This window comes from Cynocephalus volans, chromosome 4 (genome assembly GCF_027409185.1).
Source record: "Cynocephalus volans isolate mCynVol1 chromosome 4, mCynVol1.pri, whole genome shotgun sequence".
Classification (NCBI taxonomy): domain Eukaryota; kingdom Metazoa; phylum Chordata; class Mammalia; order Dermoptera; family Cynocephalidae; genus Cynocephalus; species Cynocephalus volans.
This window is the reverse complement of record NC_084463.1, coordinates 120,618,816-120,641,342: the sequence shown is the minus strand read 5'-3', so window position 1 is coordinate 120,641,342 and position 22,527 is coordinate 120,618,816. Positions and strand designations below refer to the sequence as shown.

Genomic DNA, 22,527 nt, shown 5'->3' with positions numbered 1-22,527 from the left:
AGTGAAATAAGCAAAGCACAGAGGGATAATACCACATGTACTCACTCATATGAGGGAGCTAAGAGAGAAAGAAGGAAGGAAAGAAGATCACAGTAGAGCATTGGACTTTCAGAGGGAGAGAGCACACCTAGGGATACAAAGTGGAGTTGGGGGGAAAGAGGAAGAGGGACGGAGGGAGGGAGGGGGATAATTGGGTGGGGGACACAGGGTACAAAAGTAATTTCTGGTAATGGGTATACTGCCAGTATGAATCTAGACCTCACATCATGGGCACGAGGGGTGACAATTAGCTTTGTATCTCATGAATATTCATAATAAAAAATAAAAATAAAAATAAATAAAGACCTGAGTTCTAGCCCAAGCACTACCAATGATGAAAATACTTATTGTTATTATAATGATGCGTAATTATGTAATTATGATGGGTATTACATGGGTATGCTGCTTTAGACTTTATGAGATGCTTTCACCTTCAATATCTTATTTAACCTTCACAACCAATTGGTAAAGTAGGCGTTTATTTAGGCCTTGTTTAAAAGTCCTATTTGGATAGTGAAAAAATTGAGACAGAAGAATTGAGTGACTTTCAAAGTTTACCCATCTAGTAAGTGGTGGAGCCAGGATCAATCAAAATCTCCTTATCTTTAGTTCAATGTTCTTTTACTACATCACTGCTCTGGGAGTTGTCAAGAAAAAAAAAAAAAAAGAAAAGGAGGAAATAAAAATGATAGAAAGCAAGAATATCTGAGGATAAGTGACCATCAAGGCAAACTCCCAGGCAGAGGCGATCTAATTATTCCCCCTGCCTAAGAGCTCTGTCTTCTACATTCACATGGCTTTAATTTTTCACTTTCTTTTGTTATGCTGCTCGAAATTTAACAGTTTGGGGATTTTCTTAATTAACAAGCATTCTTTTTTAAGAATACATTTACCTTTGGTAATGTTAGGAGGATATCAGTCACTTACAAATGTAAGCTTGTTCCAGGAATTGCTCTCTTAGCATAAAACTCAGAACTACAGCACATGAGAAACTGTGAATTTTGTTCAGAAAGAAGAGTTGGGGGCCGAGCCTGTGGCGCACTCGGGAGAGTGCGGCGCTGGGAGTGTGGCAACGCTCCCGCCGCGGGTTCGGATCCTATATAGGAATGGCCGGTGCACTCACTGGCTGAGTGCCGGTCACGAAAAAGACAAAAATAAAAAAAGAAAGAAAGAAAGAAAGAAGAGATGGGTCATCTCAGGACACAGAGTATGTAGGGAATAGAACAAATTCAGATGAGGTGATACAGTGGGGGCCACAGGGAAGCCTGGAGATAACACAAATAAAAAAGTAGAAGGGAGATGGTTGAGTAGTGAAATCCTATCTAGTCTCCAAGTGAGCAAGTTTCAATACAATCAGCTGAAGCCAGAGGCCCATGTGGTGAGACATAGGAAATAACCAAAATGTAAAAGGACTAAAATTAATGAGGGAGAGTTTTTTCCTGTAATAACTGGAAAATTTGGCAAGACTGGAAAGCTATTCACAAAAACAGATTTTTTTTTTCCTTCTGGGCATGTAACCAGATACCATCTACTGACCTCTCTTGCGGCATTGGTATGGCCAGCATTGGAGTTCTGGCCAATAGAATATAGCCAGCCCTGGCTCATGAAGACTTCCCACTGATAACTTTCCATTCCCTTTCCCCTTCCTTAGAAGCCAGCTATTGCATATGGTGGAGCCATAGAGGAAAGGAGTCAGGGTCCCTGAATCACAGTTTTGAGGGCAGCCACCTGTTAATCAGGAACATCCATTTGAAAGTCTGTGTGAATGGGAATGAAAGCTTCTATTGTTTTAAGCCCCAGAGAATCTGTTTTTTTCTCTAAGCAGCTGTCCAGAATAATTTTTTGAAAAAAAATTCTTTTATCAAAATGAGGGGAGGGCTACCCTTTTGTTATGTGGTGAAGGGAAGACTTTTTGTATCAAATGAAGGCAGTGAATAAGTAAAATAGAATAAAGTTAACAGATTGCATTTCAGCATTACATGGACCAAATGTTAGCAAAAATGAGCAGAAACAGCTCCTGACCAAGACTCTGCACTTTAAAAAGTAGCCCTAGGAGCAACACTAACAAGACAAATCTGTCACAAGAAAGCAGTGTCAGATAAAAAAAAAAAAGGCATAAATCACCTTGGTCCTTTCCTTCTTCCTTTCTTCCTTCCTTCCTTCCTTTCTTCTTCTCCTCCTTCCTTCCTTCCTTCCTATAAATACATTTGTGTGTCTATAATGTGCCATGCACTATTCTAGGTGCTGAAGATATAGTGAGTAAAACAAAATTGCTTATGTTGTAAAGGGGCAAAGTCAGATAATAAACCTTTAAACTAAAAAACACAAACAAGAACACAGCACTATTTCAGAGAATAAGTGCTCCAAACAAATGAAACAAATGAATTAAACTAAATTAATATTGAGAGGAACTGAGGGCAGTAACAAGGCTAACTTAGCTAGGGTGGTTAGGAGAGTACTTCCTAAAGAGGTGACATGTGAGTTACAACTTGAATGATGACTAGAAAGCAGATTTGCAAAGATCTGGGTGAAGGGCCTCCCAGGCTGAGGAAGGAACTATTGCATGCGCCTACTGGAGGCACACAAGGAATTCCAGTATGGCGGGAGCAGAGTGAACACAGGAGAGAGTGGAACCAGATGAGTTCAGATGAACAAGCAGGTTCTCAGTTCACACAGGACCTCACACGGGACCAAGTCCAGTTATTATTCTAAGAGCCATGGGAGCCATGAGACAGTTTTCCACAGAGGGGTGGCATAATCTGACTTACTCTTTAAAAGCTCATTCTGATAGATGTTTGGAGATGGGCTTTGGGGGGTGAGAGTGAATTCCATTGCGATCGCTAGCCAAAAGATAAAGGAGGCTTGGACGAGGGTGACAGTAGTGAAGATAGCAATGCATGGGTAAATCTGTGATTCATTTTGGAAATAAAGCCAACAAGACTTCCTGAGGTAGCAGATGTTGGGGACTAGGGAAAACGTGGAATTAAGGATGACTTCTACATCTTATGACCTGATCAACTGAGGAGATGGACATACCATTAGCTGAGATTGGGAGAAAAGTGTGTGATCCTCTGTTTTCAGGACCCTGGAACTCAGAAAATCTTTGTAGTACAATAGTTCAGCTACATAATAAGTTAACTGGGCTTCCATGATCTAGCCTAGAAACCTGATCAAGACTTATAGCATTTTTATCACAAAGAATTAATTTAAAATTCTACACAATATCTTGCAAATGATCTTTAAACATAGTAAAAAAAAATGAATTAATCTATTTATTTATTAATTAAGAAAATAAAAACAAAGAAACAGAGCAACTGTAACTTCCAGTCCTGACCATTGCCCCAGTTGGTTTGACTGGGGCTCCTTCCTGAGCACAGAACTTAACAATTAACCTTTTGGTTGACCCAAATGCAATAACCAGGATTTGGATTTGGGCTTTATTTATTTTTTTTTTTTTTTTGTTATTCCAATAAGAATGCTGTGTGTATGTGTGTGTGGTAGGGTTGGGGGGTGATGGTTAAGAAGAGTTTAAGTGCGTGGAAGAGCAGAAACAGATGCTTTTACAAAGTAGCCTTGGGGATACAGAAGCAGAGGCAGAGAAAAGCCAGGGTCAGAAGAGGGCTCATCTGCATCTGCCGTTGGGAGGAAGGTGACATGTGAGTTATTATGAACAAAGCAAAGACTAGAGATCTCTGTGTCTTGTGAAGAGGAGGTGGAATTTGACAGATCCTGGGTACCAGAAGATCTCAGGCAAAACAGAAAAAAAAAAAAAAAAAAAAGGATACCCCTAGGTATTCTTATCTCAAGCATTCTGAATCCTTGGAAATAAATGGGAGCAGGAGCTAACAATGAATAATCAGGATAGGCTTTTGATCTTTGCTATTGTTTGAATACTTGTCCCCTCCAAAATTCACATTGAAAAGTGATCACCATTTTAACAGTATTAAGAGGAGGGTTTTTTAAGAAGTGATTAGGCCATGAGGGCTCCACCCTCAGGGTGGGGTTAATCCTGATACAAAAGGGTGAATTCAGCCCCTCTTTGCCCTCTTCTTACCCTTCCACCTGTGATGACACAACAAGAGGGCACTTGCCACGTGTTGGCACCTTAATTTTGGACTTGTTGAGCCCCAGAACTGTGAGACAATAAATTGCTGTTCTTTATAAATTACCCAGTCTCAGGCATCCATCATAGCAGCACAAACAGACTAAGACAATCCCTGCACTTTCCAAAGTAGGACTTTAGGAGACTGAAGCCCAGCTTTAACCATATATTGGGCTACGTGAACCATGATGCTCATGCATTTTGTAAAATGCAAAACATTTAAGTGCAAAAAATGCAAAACACAAAAAGTTAACTGATTAATCCTTGGATAATTAGAGTGTAATTAAGCACTTTGTCTCAATTTTCCCACACATTCTCTTAATAGGAACTTATAGGTTTCTATGGAAGTGAACTCATGCTAGCCTCTGATCCAGGAAAAATCTACCCTTAGCTCTTCTGAGAGCTGCTTTCTGTTTGAAATCTGATCTTTTTTTCACTTTCCCAGCCTCTTACCACTCAAAGGGTCAGACCCTTTGTCATCACCTCCAGGCATATGAAAGAAGTTATAAATCAACTTGCTAATTAATAGCTGTGCTTCAGACATTTCAGCAGTTTTATTACATGAAATGATTAAATTCACAGATAATTTTTTTTTTAAATATTTCCTTGAATCCAGCTCCACTTGTGTTTCTCTGAGAAAGGAATGAGTTCATCTTTATAAATTATCATGCTTGGCACCATACTGCTAACAATATGCCCCTGGCAGAACTGATAAAACCTGGTCCTCCGATCGAAGAACACTCTCCCTTACCTGCCAATTCTCCCAGTGAAGTGTGGATGTGAGAAGCCCACATTCTCAAAGTATTGGCCTCAATGAGTACACACCCCTTGAATTCCACAGGAGATTCTCATAAATATTAATGACATAAGTTAACAATAATGATGAAAATGATTATAATAATAATAATAATTGTGATGGGAAATCCAATTTGCCATGTTGGATTTGGCATAACAAAACGTTAATTTACAGTTTGTATTATGTAAAAATTCTATTGCCTGGCCGCAGAGCCAAAGCAAACTACTGACCCAGAAAATTTGCACATTTTCTGGTAACTCTCAATGCTTGCTCTATTTAAAATTGCTTTCACTTGTGAGCACTGAGCTTGTGGAATTCCTCTGAACCCACAAGATTTGGATGACTTAATTCAGGCAGATATATAAGTAGGCGTAAACTGTTATGCCAATATGCCAAGGTAACAGATAACTCCTCTTTCCCCAAATCCTGCAAATTTCAGTGGTATACAAGATTATTTCTCACTCGTGCCACATGTCCATCACCTGTCAGTTGTCACACTGCTCTATGTCATCTTCATTCTGGGACCCTTGCTAAAGGCTAAGGCCTGACCTGGGACATTGCCAGTGTTTGAGTAAAAGAGAAAAGAGGATAAGGTGGAATCCTACAAAAGCTTTTAGAGCTTCTACTGTGAAATGGCACGTCATGTCCACTCATATTTCATTAGCCAAACCTGACGTCAGTGGGATCGAGGACGTAGCAAGTTATTTTGAACAAAAATACAACACTGGAACAGTGTGGGTTGTGACAGGTTAGGAAGCAGCATAAGTCAGAGCATAAAGCCCTGGAGTAGAAATGAGTTGAATATTATCTTTACTTCATTTCTCTGAGTCCTAGTGTCGATATTTGTAAAAATGGGGGTAATAAGGCCAATGCTGCCACTTTACTACAGATTTATTGTAAGGCTCAAAAAGTATAGTACATATAAAAGGAGTCTGAAAAATTCAGAACACTTTGTAAGTAAAAAGTATTATCATTTTATGCTAATTGTACTACTTTCCATACCTGGAAGATGCATGATGCATTTTTCTTTATTCGTCCAGACAATTTTTTACTACAGGAAGAAAAAGTTTATGAGACTCTATCTAGGTAGACTCCAAATTCAAGAAGATCATTAGTAGGACTCCTATTGATGTACTTTCCTCAGACACTCCTTCTAGCTTAAACTAATGCATCAGAAACTACTTAAGACCAACCTCTTAAAAATGTCATCACAAAGGAGGAAAAAAGCCTCAGCCAACCCGATTCATGGAACACTAAAATCCAACTAAAGCAGTTTTCAAAATGGGAAATGTTCTTGCTTGAGTCAGATGAAGCAAAATGAAAAGACCGCCTCCGAATTGTATCACAGCTGACAAAAGGTCTTATTATCTCCTATTGATTGGCTAGGAGTTCTGATATCTTCTCTACAGCAGTTTCTACGACAATCTCTGCAGAGCAGGAGTTCTTAATAAACCATATCACTGGTACTACCCTAGGAAGTTAAGAAAATTGAAAGCCTTTTGTGCTTTTTTTTCCACTGAGAGCCTGAATAGACTTTTCAAGATAGCCTAAACAATGTGTGTAATACTTTGTTTTAATTTGCAATCCAGTCTTGTTCATCGTGGTTTTAACAATGTGGGTCATTTTCACTCCATTTACTCAGGGTAAAAAATAACTTGCCTAAAGCAGTTCATAAGTATCTAGTTCTCTCTAGGCTATGCTGAGAAAATGACGACAGCCTCTGAGAGTCTCTGGTACCCAGATGGGCACTTGGCCACCTCCAGGCTTGTCTCAGATTACCCCAGAGGGCAACTCTTAGCAGAGAGCTGGGGAATGGCCACAAATTAAATTTAAGCGTAAAAGAATGGGGTAGACATAGTTTTTTGCCCACCCCAAAACCAATCCCACCCTCTTCCTGTTGCCACATCCCTATTTGGTTCAGGTAGATAGCAAAGATCATTTGGTCTTAGGGAAGGCAAATCCCAATTCTAGCTCCAGGGGATGAACACAATCAGCCCAAAGCAATGACGGTCATTTCTACCCCTTTTCCCAAACATTGGCCTAGGGGTGTGTGTGTGGAAGGGGTGGGGGTAAAATCCAGGTCTAAAAATTAAGACAGGGAAGTCTTCTGCCTGTGGGGGGGGATGGGGTGACCTTCTAGGAAGGACTTTCTTTGAGCATGAAAACACAGATCCTCACACAGAGAAGGTTTTTAACCCCTGCTCCTTCCTCCCTTCCCTGCTCGGGATGGTGTGAGGATGTCATGCCTGGAGCTATGGCAGCCATCATGCAATCACAGAACAGAAGCCCAAAGACCAAAGTTCAATATGCTGAAGAAGGTAGAACAAAATGAGAGAAAGGTGTCTGCTCTAAATGTCAGCATTCACTCTACTTGGTTCTCAGTGCCTCCTATCCAATGCCCAGTATACAACCTCTACATTACCCCCTGAGTTCTAATCTTATATGTTAGGAGGGTTCCAGTGTTTAGCCATTTCTCCATGCTATCCTCCTCTCCAAGAATAAGTCCACTGGAACTTACGGAAAGTCTTCCTGATAACAAGGAAATAACTGAAGCCCAAGCATGTCACCATTACCCAAGGTAGCACCACAATGCACTGGTTCAGGGTGAGGCTCCTATACTGAGCTAAGCAGGAGCATGTCCAAGAAAACAGTGATTCAGACTTAAAATCACTCAACATAATCAATAAAATAAGGCCTTGCAAATAAAAAAAAGCAGGTCTAATATCACAGATGGCTCCTCATGGATTCGATTCTATATAATAAAAAATGGTATTGGTGAGGAAAGAATCAAAAAGTCTCAAACAGCATCAACACCAGCGATTTTCTTCTATATTCTGCCAGATCTCAATAGACAAGTGGGGCCACGAATGGTGGATATACTGATTCCAATGAACAACTAAAAGACCTGCAGGTGGTGAAGTCAGGATTCAAATTGTTTTGAGGTTCCTTCTACCATTTTTGTAATTGTTCAGAGTCTATTCACATACAGTAGAAGGTAAAAAAAAGTAAATTTTTTAGACTATTATCTGGCTTGTAGGATTTTTCCATGGTAAGTGGAGAGAATAATATTCACATTTTTCATTTTTCAATTTTAATATTCTGATTAAAAAATAGCATACAATAAGATCTAAAATCTAGATATTACTGTGAAGTTTTGAAATTAATAGCCCCCTTCTCCCAAATTAACAAGTAACTAATATGATATTAAAGGGTAAATTAAAAAGTTCATAACCAAAGGGTAAGTCTCATTCTCCTGAGTGGCATGTCTCCCTAATCAAGTTCAAATCTATAAAGAAAGCAAAAGGAAAAGAAATGGTAAAAATGAGCAGAAAAAAACCGTTAGGACATATTGCTAATGAGAACCAAAGCGGTAATGAAGGAAGTCTTCCAGAAGAAATGAAAAAAGTAGAGGCTACCTACTAGGTACAGATCACTAGATACATTCCCTTAACTATTAAAGAGGTATTTAATCAAAGCCAAAAAGTTAAGCAAGGATAACAACTGAAGAGGTATTCAGTAAAAGTCAAAAAGTTAAGCAGGAGTTAATATAAAACAGCAGAATGGAAAGGAATTTACTATTACTGTGTCATCAGTTAACATTGGTTTTTCCTTAAGAACACCTGACTCACTTTAAAACCAAATCACTCAGAGGAGAGTGACCAAGACTGTGCAGCATTTATTCAATTCAAGATGGCTACCCCCCTGATTAATGGATCGCCATCCTTCAATATATTATTACAGAGATGATGGGAATAATTGGAATGACAGGAACTGGGACAAACCAGAGAAACAGCCCAGCTTTCACTCTGCCTGTTAGAGCTTTGCCACACTGATGGGAAAGAGCCAGTGAGCACATTAGCAATGGATGGGCTCAGATATTGTGGCATTATACATGTAGACCAGGATTAAAGCTAACCTCTGCTGCTCTGGCATGTTAAAGCAATAGGAGTATGCAGTGCTCACCACTAGCAGATTGGAGTGCTGAGCTTGGAAAGAGGTGTTCACATAAAACAGAAGCATTGTTCTGTCGCTAGAGTAGATATGTGGGTGATTGATACTTGAGACCACCAACACACTGTAATGGCATCATCCCATGTGCCAAAGCTATGAGTCCCTTATCACTGTGACTTTTAGTAGAAATTGGTTATTGGCAACATATGAATCAGTCATTAAGAAATCCAACTGAAAAAAATTCTGATCTTGGCAGAGTAAGGAGATGGCAGCTGGGTATAAGCTAATGTCAAAGGGTAATTTGTTTTTTGTTTTGTTTTGTTTTGTTTTGTTTATAAATTTTTTTTTTTTTAAGTTTTATTTTGTCGATATACATTGTGGCTGATTATTGCTCCCCATCACCAAAACCTCCCTCCCTTCTCCCTCCCCCCTCCCCCCAACAATGTACTTTCTGTTTGCTTGTCGTATCAACCTCAAGTAGTTGTGGTTGTTATATCTTCTTCCCCGCCCCCCGGTTTTTGTGTGTGTGTGTGTGAATTTATATATTAATTTTTAGCTCCCACCAATAAGTGAGAACATGTGGTATTTCTCTTTCTGTGCCTGACTTGTTTCACTTAATATAATTCTCTCAAGGTCCATCCGTGTTGTTGCAAATGGCAGTATTTCATTCGTTTTTATAGCTGAGTAGTATTCCATTGTGTAGATGTACCACATTTCCGGAAAATACGGAAAATGTCAAAGTGTAATTTGAAAAGAGAATCCACACATAACATTAACTGAACATGGAGATGACAAATCTCCTCACATAAGAAAACAGGAAATGATGTGTTTGTGATCGTTCCAGTGATTGTTATGCACAGTGACAGCAGAACATGGGATTTCATATGTCCCTGTTGCTTTTGTTTCTTTGCTTGTTTCATAATTACCTTCAATGGTCTTACTTTCTCATGCAACTAAGCAGCCAGGAGAATAGAGTACCCCAGGCAGATGATATGATTTCCTGCAGGATCAGAGCCCAATGATGGCTTTCACTCTTTCACCACATCTACCAGTAACGTTTCTCAGCCAGTCTCTCATGTGACTTCATTAAACAGCTCACTTACCTTCACAGTAGGCAGAGTCTCCCTGGACAGAGATGTAGCCATTCTTGCACTCACAAGTCGCTTTTGTATTCCAGTTTTTGCACTCTGAGTTTTCACCACATTTAGGTCCTTCTGCACAAAAGTTATGACCTAGGAAAAGCAAACAAACTTTTACATCAGGAAAGAAGGAAACGAAAGACCTCCAAATAATAAAGTATAAAACATTTTTATAACATATTACTATGCAGAAAAGCATAATTTCGCAATAGCAAGGATAAGCCAGGTAGGAGAGTAGAAATAGAAAACTTTGGGCCATCCCATGCTTAAGGGTATTTTTTCCCCTGATAAATTTGCTAAGTTTGTTCCTGCCTAAAGGCCTTTTATGCATGATGATCCTGACTCCTCTTCTTCCTACCTTCTCACATAACTAGGCTTTACATAATTGTTTTCTTGTAAAATGTATGATACATAGAAAAGTATACAAAATTAATATATAGTCGACTCTCCATATCTGTGGGGTCAGCATCCATGGATTTAACCAATCATGGATCAAAAATATACAGAAAAAAAAAATTTCACAAACCTCCAAAAAATGAAAGTTGAATTTGCCATGCTGAGCATTACATTGAATCCACACAAATTAAGTGATGTGGAGGCATTTTATTAGGTATCATAAGTAATCTAGAGATGATTTAAAGTATATGGGATGATGTGTGTAGTGTGTAGGTTATATGCAAATACTATACCATTAAGGGGTCTTAAGCATTCATGGGTTTTGGTATCTGGGCGGGGGAAGGGGGTGTCCTAGAACCAATCCCCCACACATACTGAGGGAAAATTGTATATGTATATATAAAATATGAGACTGATTACAAGACAGGCACTTTAACCAACTATGCCATGGAGCCAGGTTAAAATAAAATGAATACAACGAGATTATCAGTACCCTTCTGATGATACCTCCCCAGTGAATCCCTCTTTCAGCCACCAGAGATAACTATCCTGAATTTTGGATTAATCACTCCTTGACATATTGTTAGTTTTACCACATATTTGTGCTTATTACTAAACAATATATCATTTAGTCTTGCCCATTTTGAACTTCATATAAATGAAGTCATACTGTACCTATCTTCTATGGTATGCTTTTTTCTATTCATCAATGTGAATACCTGTAGCTTTAGTTCATTCATTTGTAAATGTTGTATAATATTCCATAGCATGAATATTTCACAATTTATTTTATCAAGTATGCAATGGATAGACATTTGAGTTATTTGCACGTTTTTAATTATAAGTAATGCTGCTAGAAACTCTCTTAAGCATGTTTCCTGGGGCATATCTTTTCAGGCACATGTTTAACTTTTTCTTTACTTAATATTTCTTCTTAAATACCTGTCATTCCTTCCAGAACAATTATTTTTCTTCTTACTGTATCCTTTAGAAGTTCTGGTAGTGAGGATCTTTTGATAGTAACTATGCTCAATTTTAATTTGTCTAAACATGTCTTTATACATAGTCTTACTAGGTATACAGCTATTTTATCTCAGTATTTTCAAGATGTTATTACACAGTTTTCTAGCTTCTACTATTGCTTCTGAGAAGTCAGTTGCTAACCTAATAGTCATTCCCTTGTATGTGGCAACTCCTTTCTCTATGGCTGCTTTTAAGACCTTTTTTATTTGGTTGGTTGGTTAGTTGGTTGACCGGTTTCATTTCGCTTTGTATTCTTCAGTTTTACTCTACATTACCTAGGTATGAATTTATTTTTATTTAGGACTTATTTGGATTCCTGAATCTGAGGTTTAATGAAATATTTCATCATTTTGGAAGATTCTCAGGTATTGTCTCTTCAGACATTCTCCTTTCACCATTTTCCTTATTCCCTCTTTCTGGAATTCTAATTGAATAAATGTTCTTCCTTCTAGAGCTACCTTCCATATTACTCAGACTTGCTTTCATATTTCCCATTCCTTTTTCCTCTCTATGCTAAATTCTGCATAACTCCCAGATGTGTATTTCAGTTTATTAATTTTCTCTTGAGCTGTATTATATTCTACTTCAGTCACCCATATCATTTTTAATTTCACTTTTTATATTTTTATTATCTAGAATTCTATTTGATTCTTTTTTCAATCTGCTTGGTCAAATTTGATAGTCTCTTATTCTTTCATCTTTTAATTTCCTTTTTAAAAAATTTTTTAAATGCATTACATATGCATATTTTATATTGATAATGCCAACATCTTCAATCTTTGTGCATCTGATTTTGCAGTTTGTTGTTTATGATAAGTATCATTCATGATGACTTATTTTCTTGTATTTTTAGTGATTTTTACTTATAAGTCCATTTTTTCTGGAATTCAATCTGCAGGAATTATTTGAGGTTTTGGGTTTAAAACTGCATTTCTTCGGAGATTTGTGTTTGCTTCTGTCAGGTGCCTGGGGAAACTATCGACCCGAGATCACTTTAAACTACATTTTTGCCTTCGGGCATAAGGATTAAGCCACACAGGTAGAATAAATTCTAGCCCTGAGATTTCGGGAATGCAAACTTTTCTCCTCTAGACCCCGATCTAGAGTCAAGACTGACAGGCAAGTCTCCTTTTGCAGAGCAGATTTTTTCTAATTCACCCACTGAGGGATTCACCCTTCAAGCTTCTTAATTTATGCATCTCACACCAGCCTCAGGCTGTCTTCTGTTTCCTTACACAGTGTCCATTAGAAGCCAGATTCTAAACCAGCAGGGACTAGCAATTGCCCTCAGGGCAAATGACAACTCTGGTGTACTTGCTTAACTCAGCAGAATCACCCTTTTCAATATTTCAGTTCTCTGATTTTTTTTGCCCTTATTCTATTGCCAGTTCCACTGAATTTTCAATAAGTGGCTTGTATATTATACAAGGAGTCTTCAAGAAGTTCACGGAAAGATTCAATTATCTTTTAATTCTATTTTTCCACAAATGTTTTGAAGTATCCTTGTACAGCATTTTTAGGGGAACTAGGAGAAACAGCTTATACCTACCAGAAAAATTGTAAAGTTCAAATATCCTGAGGTATATGAAGGTGCTTCATTGCCTGTATGTCAGTACATCTTAGTGAATAATTACTATTAGGTTATCACATATTGTGGTCTCACAGAAAACAACAGATCTCAGAGTCAGGAGATCTATGTATAACTCAGGGCCTGCAAATAAGTAACTCACCTTGCCTATCTAGGTATGCAGACTGAGAATGAATGACATCAGTGGTTTTCAAACTGTGTTCCTCAATGCCCTGGACACAGGAGTTGTTATGTAGGGCACAAGTCCCCTGCCCCTGCCTCAAATAGAATAGCTATGCTTCTGTATTTTTGACATATTGATCACGTGAACAACAATTTCTGGCTTTCAAAAATATGAAAATCACTGAACTAGATAAATCCAAATTTAATTCTTTTCAGTGATGACATTATAGAACTTTTTTTCTTTGAAATAGAATTTTAAAACCAACAATATTTAGGCTATATTTAGTCTAAAAATGATATTAATTGTTATTAAATAATAAAAAAAATTATGCACCTATAATATGCCTGGCATTATACTAGATGTTTTAAATGGGGATAATAATATTATATACCTTAATATATTATTGAGAAAGTTAAGTGGGTTTATCCATGTAAAGCACTTGGGACACTTCCTGATGCATACTAAAGAGGTCAACAAATAGTGGCCACTATGATGATAATGATAGAGATGATGATGATAATGATAATATCGATTATAGTGACTAAAGTTCCAAATAACTTAATAATGCTATTATCTTTAACTTCAAGATAAGAAAAGACAAGCTTAAACTCACCAACCCCTAGCTAATAAGTGGAGGGAGATGCCAGGGTTCTAAACTGGGTCTGGCTAACTCCAATGCCCATGTTCTGCTCACTATCTCATGTGTCTTCTCAGATAGCAAAATCTAGCAGAAAAAGTGAAAAATGTAACCAATCCTTGGGACCCTAGAAACTAGATACATAGCCCTAGGTGAGCATAGTATTACATCCAGTCTCACTGCCTATGACCTGCTGACTGGCGATTGCCCCAATCAAAATCAGAGCAAGAATTTAACTTGTTAGAAATCAGAAATCTCTGGCAGTTGAGAGTACTTCTACAAAGGCTTGAAAGGCTTATAATAATCATTACAACTAAACACACTTGATGTTTTTGCTACAAAAGGTGTAATTTTAGGCATCACACAGCTCTCTTTGCCAGAGGAAGTACCTGGACTTCACTCTCTGTGTCAGAATTGATCTATAATTAAGTTGCTGTATTTTGTGTCATTATGAAGCTTGACTCAATGTCATATGTGCATCCTTTATCGCATGCATTCTTTGTCTATGTTTCTTTCCTCTTTCTTTCCAAGATACCTTAACCGTCCTTTTCTTTCCACATGCACTTGAAAACCTGGAACAAAGCCCCTCAAATACTGCTGATTTTCCAATGCACATCTCTCTATCAAGCATGTGCCATGTTTATTCACAATGCAGAGAGTTGGGTAAATTATTTTTCAAGGACAGTGAAGTGCCCACGGGACAAACTAACCTTAATGTCAAATCCACTTTGGTTGGGCCTGGCCATTGTGCAAAAAATGTTTTTTAATTAATGCAGGCCTTCATTCAAGCAATATTTATTCAGTGCACACTTACTTTTCTTCACAAATAAGTGAGCCACTTATGAGACATCTACTCTGTGTTCTGCAGCACCATGAAATCATCTGGGGACAATACAAAGATGTTTAAGATATTCTCTGCCCACAGGGAAATTACAAACTCCAAGGGGCAATAAGCCACATATGGGTTAGCTTCAATACAGGGCAATCTACATTAAGTGAGATATAAGCAGGAAAAATTGTCATAGCATTTCAGGGAAGGAGAAATCACTCTTAGATGATGCAAAACTATGGTAGGTAGCAACTTGAGGCAGAGTGGAACACAGATCCTAGGGAGAGAAATGAGATTCCAACCCTTGAGGAAGAAGTAGAGTAAGTCTGAAGAATCACAAATAATCTGACACAGGTGTGATAACAGCAACAACTAACATTTATTGAGTACATGCTATATGCTAGGGACTTGGCTGCTTTACACGCATTATCCCATTTAATTCTATTAACGACTCCATGAAACTGAATTATTATGCCATTTTACAGATGTGCCAGTTGAAGCTCAAAGAAGTAAGTGCACTTGTGGAAGGTACACAGAGTCACAACCCAGATCTGACTGAGGCTAGAGTTCTTAATCGCTGTGTTATTCTATGTCCTTCCAAGAACAGGAAATTTCTAAGCATTCTACAGTCCAAAGGATACCTGAGGATATCCTTTTGCATGTGTATATTCCAACAGACTAAAATTTAGGTGTCTTCTCATTCTTAACAAACATATATATTGTCTGGCAGGCAATTTAAAATCTTCTTAACAAAAACATCCTGGCTTTAATCACTCCAACTTCTTTAAGTCAAGGTCTATGTCTGATTCATTTCTCTAAACCAAAACCTTGCCCCACAGGGATAGCTGTGTAGATGCTGGGCTTATAGATGATGGACACATGGACAGGCAGAGTGTGGGTGGGTAAATTAAAGAATGAGTGAATAGAGGAGTGATTCCATAGAAGCACGCAATGCCCCCTCTCAACCCACTGGAAGGCTGATTTGACTCATTTGCTAGTCACCATATTTCTTTCTTTAAACATTTTATTGAGATATAATTTACATACCATAAAATACACCTGTTGGAAGTATGTAATTTGATGGTTTTTAGTAAATTTACACCATTGTGCAGCCATGGCCACAATTCAGTTTTAGAAGGCTTTCGTCACCCCAGCTGGTCACCATCATTTTTAAACCCCACTTCAGCATCTGAGTTGGCTGCCAAGTCATACATCTTCAATTAATTCCCTGCATTTCAGAACCTTTCTAAAGGCTTTGTCTTTCTTATCTCATATGTCTGAAGAGCGTGACATTTAAGATACACATCTTGCTTTCCTGGATATTTGTCTTCAGTTGCTACCCATAGTCTCTTTCTTAAGTTCCTCTAGCTAGACTTTGGCACATTTTTTTCTTCAGCTGATTACTAAAATGGTCTTATGCATGAGACTCCTTGAAGTCACCTTCTTTCTTAAACATCAACATTTTTTGTTTGTTTTTGGTATTAGATACTGTGACCAGATTGTAGAATGCACACACACACACACACACACACACACACACACACACACGTAAATAAATTGTCCAATATTCAAGTTTTTTTATCTGACTGTTTTTAAGAAGTGACTCTAAAGTTGAAATTATTCCACAATTAGAAGCACACAGTGACATCTTTTAACTAGCACTGACCCAAATACAGAGAACACCTTAATTATGAATGCTGCTATTTGTTGACTTTTTTCAGCATGTCAGATACAGTGCTTTTCATGTTACACATATTACCTCATTAAATCCTCACACAACAACCCTAAAGATTACTATTATCCCCATTTTACAGGTTAGGAAAATGTGGCTGGGACTTTACTTGTTTAAGGTAACATAGCCAATAAGTGACAGAGTAATGATTTGACTCTAAAGTTCTTGTTAGAAAATAATTTTTCCAAGATTTAAGTACCTGGGAGTACGCTGTATACCCTAAGTATATAAGGTATTAATAACTACTCTCTGATAATGTTTGTGGATCACAGTCCTGCTATGTCCTATAATATTTTAAAAATCAGGTCTATTTAGGACCCAACAGCAGGTTCTACTGGTCTGTTTTTACCAGAAATTAAATCTGGGCCAACACTTGTGCCCAGTCATTTATGGCCTCTGTGAGAACATCTACCTTTCTCTGGAAGCGATAATGAGGACTCAGAGTTCCCTCTGGGAGCACAGGAGATAACACTGACTGTCCAGCATGTCCCACTTTACCTATGTTAGATCATTATGGCCAATAGCCCACTGGCACTCCATTTGGAAGTCCTCACAGGCATCACACAGCCCACCCAGCTAGATCTGACTTCTTGATCTTACCTCCCAAATCCACACTTCCCAGGTTCTCCATATCCATCTGTGGCACGTTTATCCACCCAAAAGAAAACTGAGAGTCTTCTTTGCCCTCACTCTTCAAATACCAGCCCTCCCCAGGTACTGTCTACTTTATTTCATAAATATCTCTTGAATCTATCTCTTTTTTTTTTTGTCGTTTTTTCGTGAATCTATCTCTTTCTCTTCCACTCGCCAGCAATAATAAGAAAAACTCACTCTACTCCAAACTATTATGATCTTTCAAATGGATATCACCTCATTCGTCTTCCTGCACCCCTTCTTTCCTGTCTCTAATCCATTTTCCACACATCCCTTGATTCTTTAAAACAGATATTGGAACGTGTCACTCTTCCCCTTAAAAATTTTTCAAGGGCTTCCCATTTTACTTAAGAAAAATACAAAATCCTTAACTCTGAGTTGAGACAACAAACAAGGCCCCCTCTCTCTCCTCCACAGCAGCCTTTCTTTCAACTCCTCTGGTATTCCAGTCTCTTTTCTGATTCAGGGTCTTAGCAAACTTTTTCTACCAATTCAGATCATCATTACACAACCTGCTAGAATAATCCCTACTCAGTCTTCTAGTCCCAACCTCAATATAATCTATGCATGGGGGTGGAGCAGGGAATTGGGAGAAGTTGGTGAAAGGATATGAAGTTTCAGTTAAGCAGGATGAATGGCTTCTGGAGCTCTATTGTACAGCATGGTGACTACAATTAATAATAATGTACTATATACTGCTATATACTGGAAAATTGATTTAAAAAAAAGTAAATCTTAAAAGCTCCCACCACACACACAAAAAATGTAGTGTATAAGGTGATGGGTATGTTAATTAAATCAATTTAATCATTTCACAATGTATACATATATCAAAACATCACATTGAACACCGTAGGTACATGAATCTTTATCGGTCGATTACACCTTAATAAAGCCAGGGAAATTTTTTTCTTTAAAAAAGAACAAATATATGTATATATAATCTATTCAGAGAAGACTTCTTGTCTCCCAAGTCTAAATTAAGCCCCATTATTCTGTCACATTCCACCTTAATCTTCTTGTTCATAGAAGTTATCACAATTTCTAATTATGGGTTTATTTCTGTGTTTATTTGGTGAGTGTCTGTCTCATCATTGAATGCTCACCTCTACAAGGGAAAGGAGCATGCAAGTTTGTTCACGTGTCTAAGATAGTATCAAGTACATTATACATACTCAATATTTTCTGAATTAATGACTTAATCATCAGAGTCCTTCAAAATTAGAATTAAAAGTGTTTTAAAGATGTATAAACAGAGTCTTGAAGAGGTTGGCTACTTTCCCTATGGTTACACAGCTATTCAGTGGTGACTGAAATAAAGATACAAACCCAAATGTGATTCCCAGTCTCTTTCCATCACCCCACACATTGTCCAGTCATGGTTTTAATCATCATGGTAAAATCAAGCAACACTGACCCTGGTCTGAGGAGATCAGTACTCCATCCGTCATTAGCATTTCCTAGTCCGTGTAATGCCTGGAATCTTTCCAAAGAAACAAACCATATTTCTTTCTCCAGGAACACTCTATCATTACTCACTGCTTGAGTTCTCAAAGTCATAAGAAAAATAACTTGTCCTACTACAGAACACCATCCATGGATGCCTCTCCTTTCACTCCAAAACCAACATATATACCACAGGCTTTTTGTGAACAGATGGTTGGACCATTAGGACAGGTCTGTTAGAAACTATGCTCCAGACTCTTGCAGGTTCTAGTTAGAAAGAAATTGGTTTCTTCTACAATACTCAACATTTAAGGGTCTTCCTGTCTGAAGCAGCCTAGCCTTAGTTTCAGGTCTTCCTTTTGGGACACGGTGCTTCCTTCCAGAGACTTCCTTGAGCCTGATTTGCTCGAGCGCCTTCAGGGCCACAGAATTCAGGTATTCCCTGAGACTGTACTCTCCTTCACATGCCCTCCAGACCCAGCCTCAACACTTGAACTTACAGCCCTGTCTTTCCAGTCTACTTCAGCCCATGGTTGCAGGGATTTTGACCAGATCCCATTTAACAATACACAGAGGACCTGGCCCATCTGCAAACTGCCAGTTCCTCTATTTAAGCACGAGCTTCCATTCTCCTTAAGTGCCTCTTTTCCAGGTCTCTTTTCTGTCAAAAACCCTGAAACCCTCTCTCTAAAACCATTTAAATTATAAACTCACTTAAAATGATGAGGAAAACTACAGGGAAAAAAAAAAGTTGTGTGACGCCAAGACTATTTGGGAGGATTTAATTGAAGGGCATAAAATCGTAAATAGTACGAATAATCTCAACTAATTTCACTCCAGGCCAGATGACAAGGCAAATGAGCATGAATTAAAATTACAGATAAACACATTTGGAACAGATGTCGAAAAGAAGTTTTTTCCCAACACTGAAAGTAATAACCATGCAGCAAAACTCTCCAAAGTCATTGGCAACATTGAAGATACAATTAGAGCTAATTATGAGGGGAATAAAACCCTGAGGAGTGTGTCAAGAATTTTGGGATAGGCCAAATGATTGGTGTGTTTTCCTGAAGTAGTCCTGAGAATGCATGGTCAATACTGGTGGTGGCTTTTTTTTTTTTTTTTCCCCACTCTTTAACTGAGAGCACCAGAAATTCATGAGCAATCTTTTTTTGCTGAGTCTACATTTATGTTTTTATTACTCCTTCCCAGGCAGAATAGATTTCACTCCAGCGCCCCCTCCCCCTTCTCTACCTAAGGGCCTCGCACTTCAAGTGGGCAGGCTCCTCCTATAGCCATTACCTCAAGGTAATGAGGAGGGTAAACAAATTTTATGCTTCCAGCACAAACTGTCCTAAGGCATCAGAGAAAAGCGGCAGCAGTGATTAGAGCTGCTCTGAGTGGTGCTGCTGGTGACTGAGACCTTGATCCCCAGCAATTGCAAAGTGACCCTTCCCTGCCTTTGTCAATCACCCTGATTCCTTTTGCACGTTTCTTCTCTAACTATTCCATAGTTCTTTTCCTAGGGGCATCCCAGATATACCAATAGTCCTGTTATTTAGCCACCTGTTCAGCTAGTTACCTTCATTTTTCTCTAAAGGGCAGGGGAATTAGTTACAGTATTTGGCATGACCCAAGATTTGAAGAGGCAAGGTATCCGAGCCCCAAGTCTGGATACCAGTTCTGTTGATACACTAAGCACCATAAGTCAATCAGAGCCTGCTATTCCTAACTTTAATGTTTTAGGTTTAATTACTACAAAGAGAAAAACTCAGTATAATGCTATAGTCTGCACCTTTCATCTTGATTAAACAATTGGGACAGTAACCATATAAGAAAATGGGCATGACTCAGTAAAAAAAAATAGCTTCAAAATCAAGCTTACAAGTTATACCTTGAGGAAGCAAATTATAACTCAGCAAAATGGTTAACATTATTCCGTATACAAAATACAAAAAGCCTATCAGCTCATACTAAAATAATGTCATTCAAAGTCATTGACATGAAAATGACAGAAACATTCTACGTGATTGGAACGTATCTTCACCCCTACCTTGTCTCCTACATTTAAAAAATCAGTTCATAAAATGTGATCATTAAAACATATGTTATTTTTTTAAAAAGTCAGAGAGTTTTATGGATATTACTTAATCAGCCATTTGGGGTCAGAAAGAAAAACCACTGTCTGGTAGTTTTCTCAAACTCTCAGTGTAAGCCTCCCCAGGTAAGGAAGCTGCTCATCAGAGTCTTAATGAAAATAAACCTTGGGAAATTTCAAGTTCCCCAAGTGGGCATGAGAAAGGTTTTGATTTAGACTTCCAAGGAATGATACTCTTTCATGCGGTAATTTCCCTGAGACTAATGACCTGATGGTCACTGTAAGACAGAGAGATGATAAATATGCTAATGGAAGTGCCTATGTGCAGGTATTGAGAGTCCACAGCCACTTCAGTTTCCATAATCAATAACATCAGGATGGCAGAAATCATACAGCTTTATCCCCAAAATATACATTTCTGCTCATCTGCATCCCACCTGTCTGCTTACTTGCTGCCTGCCAGTCTACGGACAATCTCAATTCACAGAGAAAATGGTGCAGCCTTTTTACCCATATGCAGGGTAAAAATTACTTTACATAGAAATTGAGTGTTTCTCACCTTTCCATTACCTTCTGTTTTAGAGTGGAGAAAGGAAGAGGAGGCAAGAACTGAATAATTTGCCTTCGAAGAGCCACTGGGCTTTCCAAGTCTTGTCAAAATAAGAACTGTCCAACCCCCTTCTCTTCTTGCAAGACTCCACTCATAAAACATAGACACAGAGGAAAAGGTAAAAAACAAATAGAAGTCAAAGGGAAAAGTATTTCTCACAAACTTATGCAGAGACTATTATGTTACCTCTAAAGATGTTCTTGAGAAATAAACTGGAAATTAAAAGATGTGGAGTAAAATTTATGGAAAGCATAGTTCAAGACAATAGATTTTTGAGCTCATCTGGATTGATTTTTTGTTAATCGCAGAGATACCCTACTGCCCAGGCAAATATGCTTTTCATTTTCTGGTTGTCTAATGGGCAGAGCAGGCCCAAGCATGAAGACAAGTGGCTGGACGTTCTGGGATTCTCTTTGCCGTGGGTCAGCAAGGAAGAAGGAGGTAATGATGGCAGGTGGTGCTAAGAAAAATCTTAATCAAAAATATGAGGGTAACTTCAAACAGTTCGTGGAAGGGCTGAGCCCGTGGCGCACTCAGGAGAGTGCAGCGCTGCAGCGACGCTCCCACCGCGGGTTCGGATCCTATATAGGAATGGCCAGTGCACTCACTGGCTGAGTGGCCGGTCACGAAAAAGACAAAAAAAAAAAAAAAAAAAAAAGTTCGTGGAAAACTTGAATTAAAAGATCATACAAATTCTTCCATGAACTTCTGAAGACCCCTTGTAATGCTGTCTTAATTCCAGTGTCAGAATTCTAAAATGAAAGTAATATAAGAGAAACCCAAGAGAACTCATGTACCTAGATGGTTTCATTCACCCCACCTCCCACAAAACATCCCTCCCCACCATATCTTTTCCAAAGACACACTACAGTTCCCATGACAATTGTCAAAGAGCATAAAGTAACTCACAGACACACTTCTAAAGAAGTCCATCAACTTCCAAATAAAAGAGCTTGTAGTTTCCTGGCTGAGAAGAAAACAGGTATGAAGAAGAAGAAAGCCCTCAATTTCACAGATTGACTATGACTAAAATCAAATCTGTGAAGACTTGCTCCTGCCTCTCACTCTTCCCTTGAAGCTAAGTTAGGTTTTGTAAAAAGCCATCAGGTTTCTAGCAGTGGGAGCCTTGTGTGATTCTGCTTTTCCACGGGATGTCACACCTGTCAGCATGTTAAGGAAGGATGTGCATTCTAGACAAGTGCTAGCAGAAGCAGTAACACCTGTTACATCGTAACCTGGGTCAGAGCAATGAAATCCCTCCTGAATTTCTGTGACCTAATCAATGATTCTGCTCTAATGAAACCATAAATCAGAAACGATTTAG

General features: G+C 38.4%; 1 protein-coding gene across 3 annotated transcripts in view; it reads right to left on the bottom strand.

The window, feature by feature from the left end:
* The window catches only part of NELL1 (neural EGFL like 1), an 879,285-nt gene that overhangs the window by 601,582 nt on the left and 255,176 nt on the right, over positions 1-22,527 (bottom strand). For all 3 annotated transcript variants that reach the window (XM_063094110.1, XM_063094111.1, XM_063094112.1), the window contains one exon: positions 9,992-10,120. In XM_063094110.1, the coding sequence (XP_062950180.1) occupies positions 9,992-10,120 (129 nt within the window). The remainder of the gene's footprint in view (positions 1-9,991; positions 10,121-22,527) is intronic.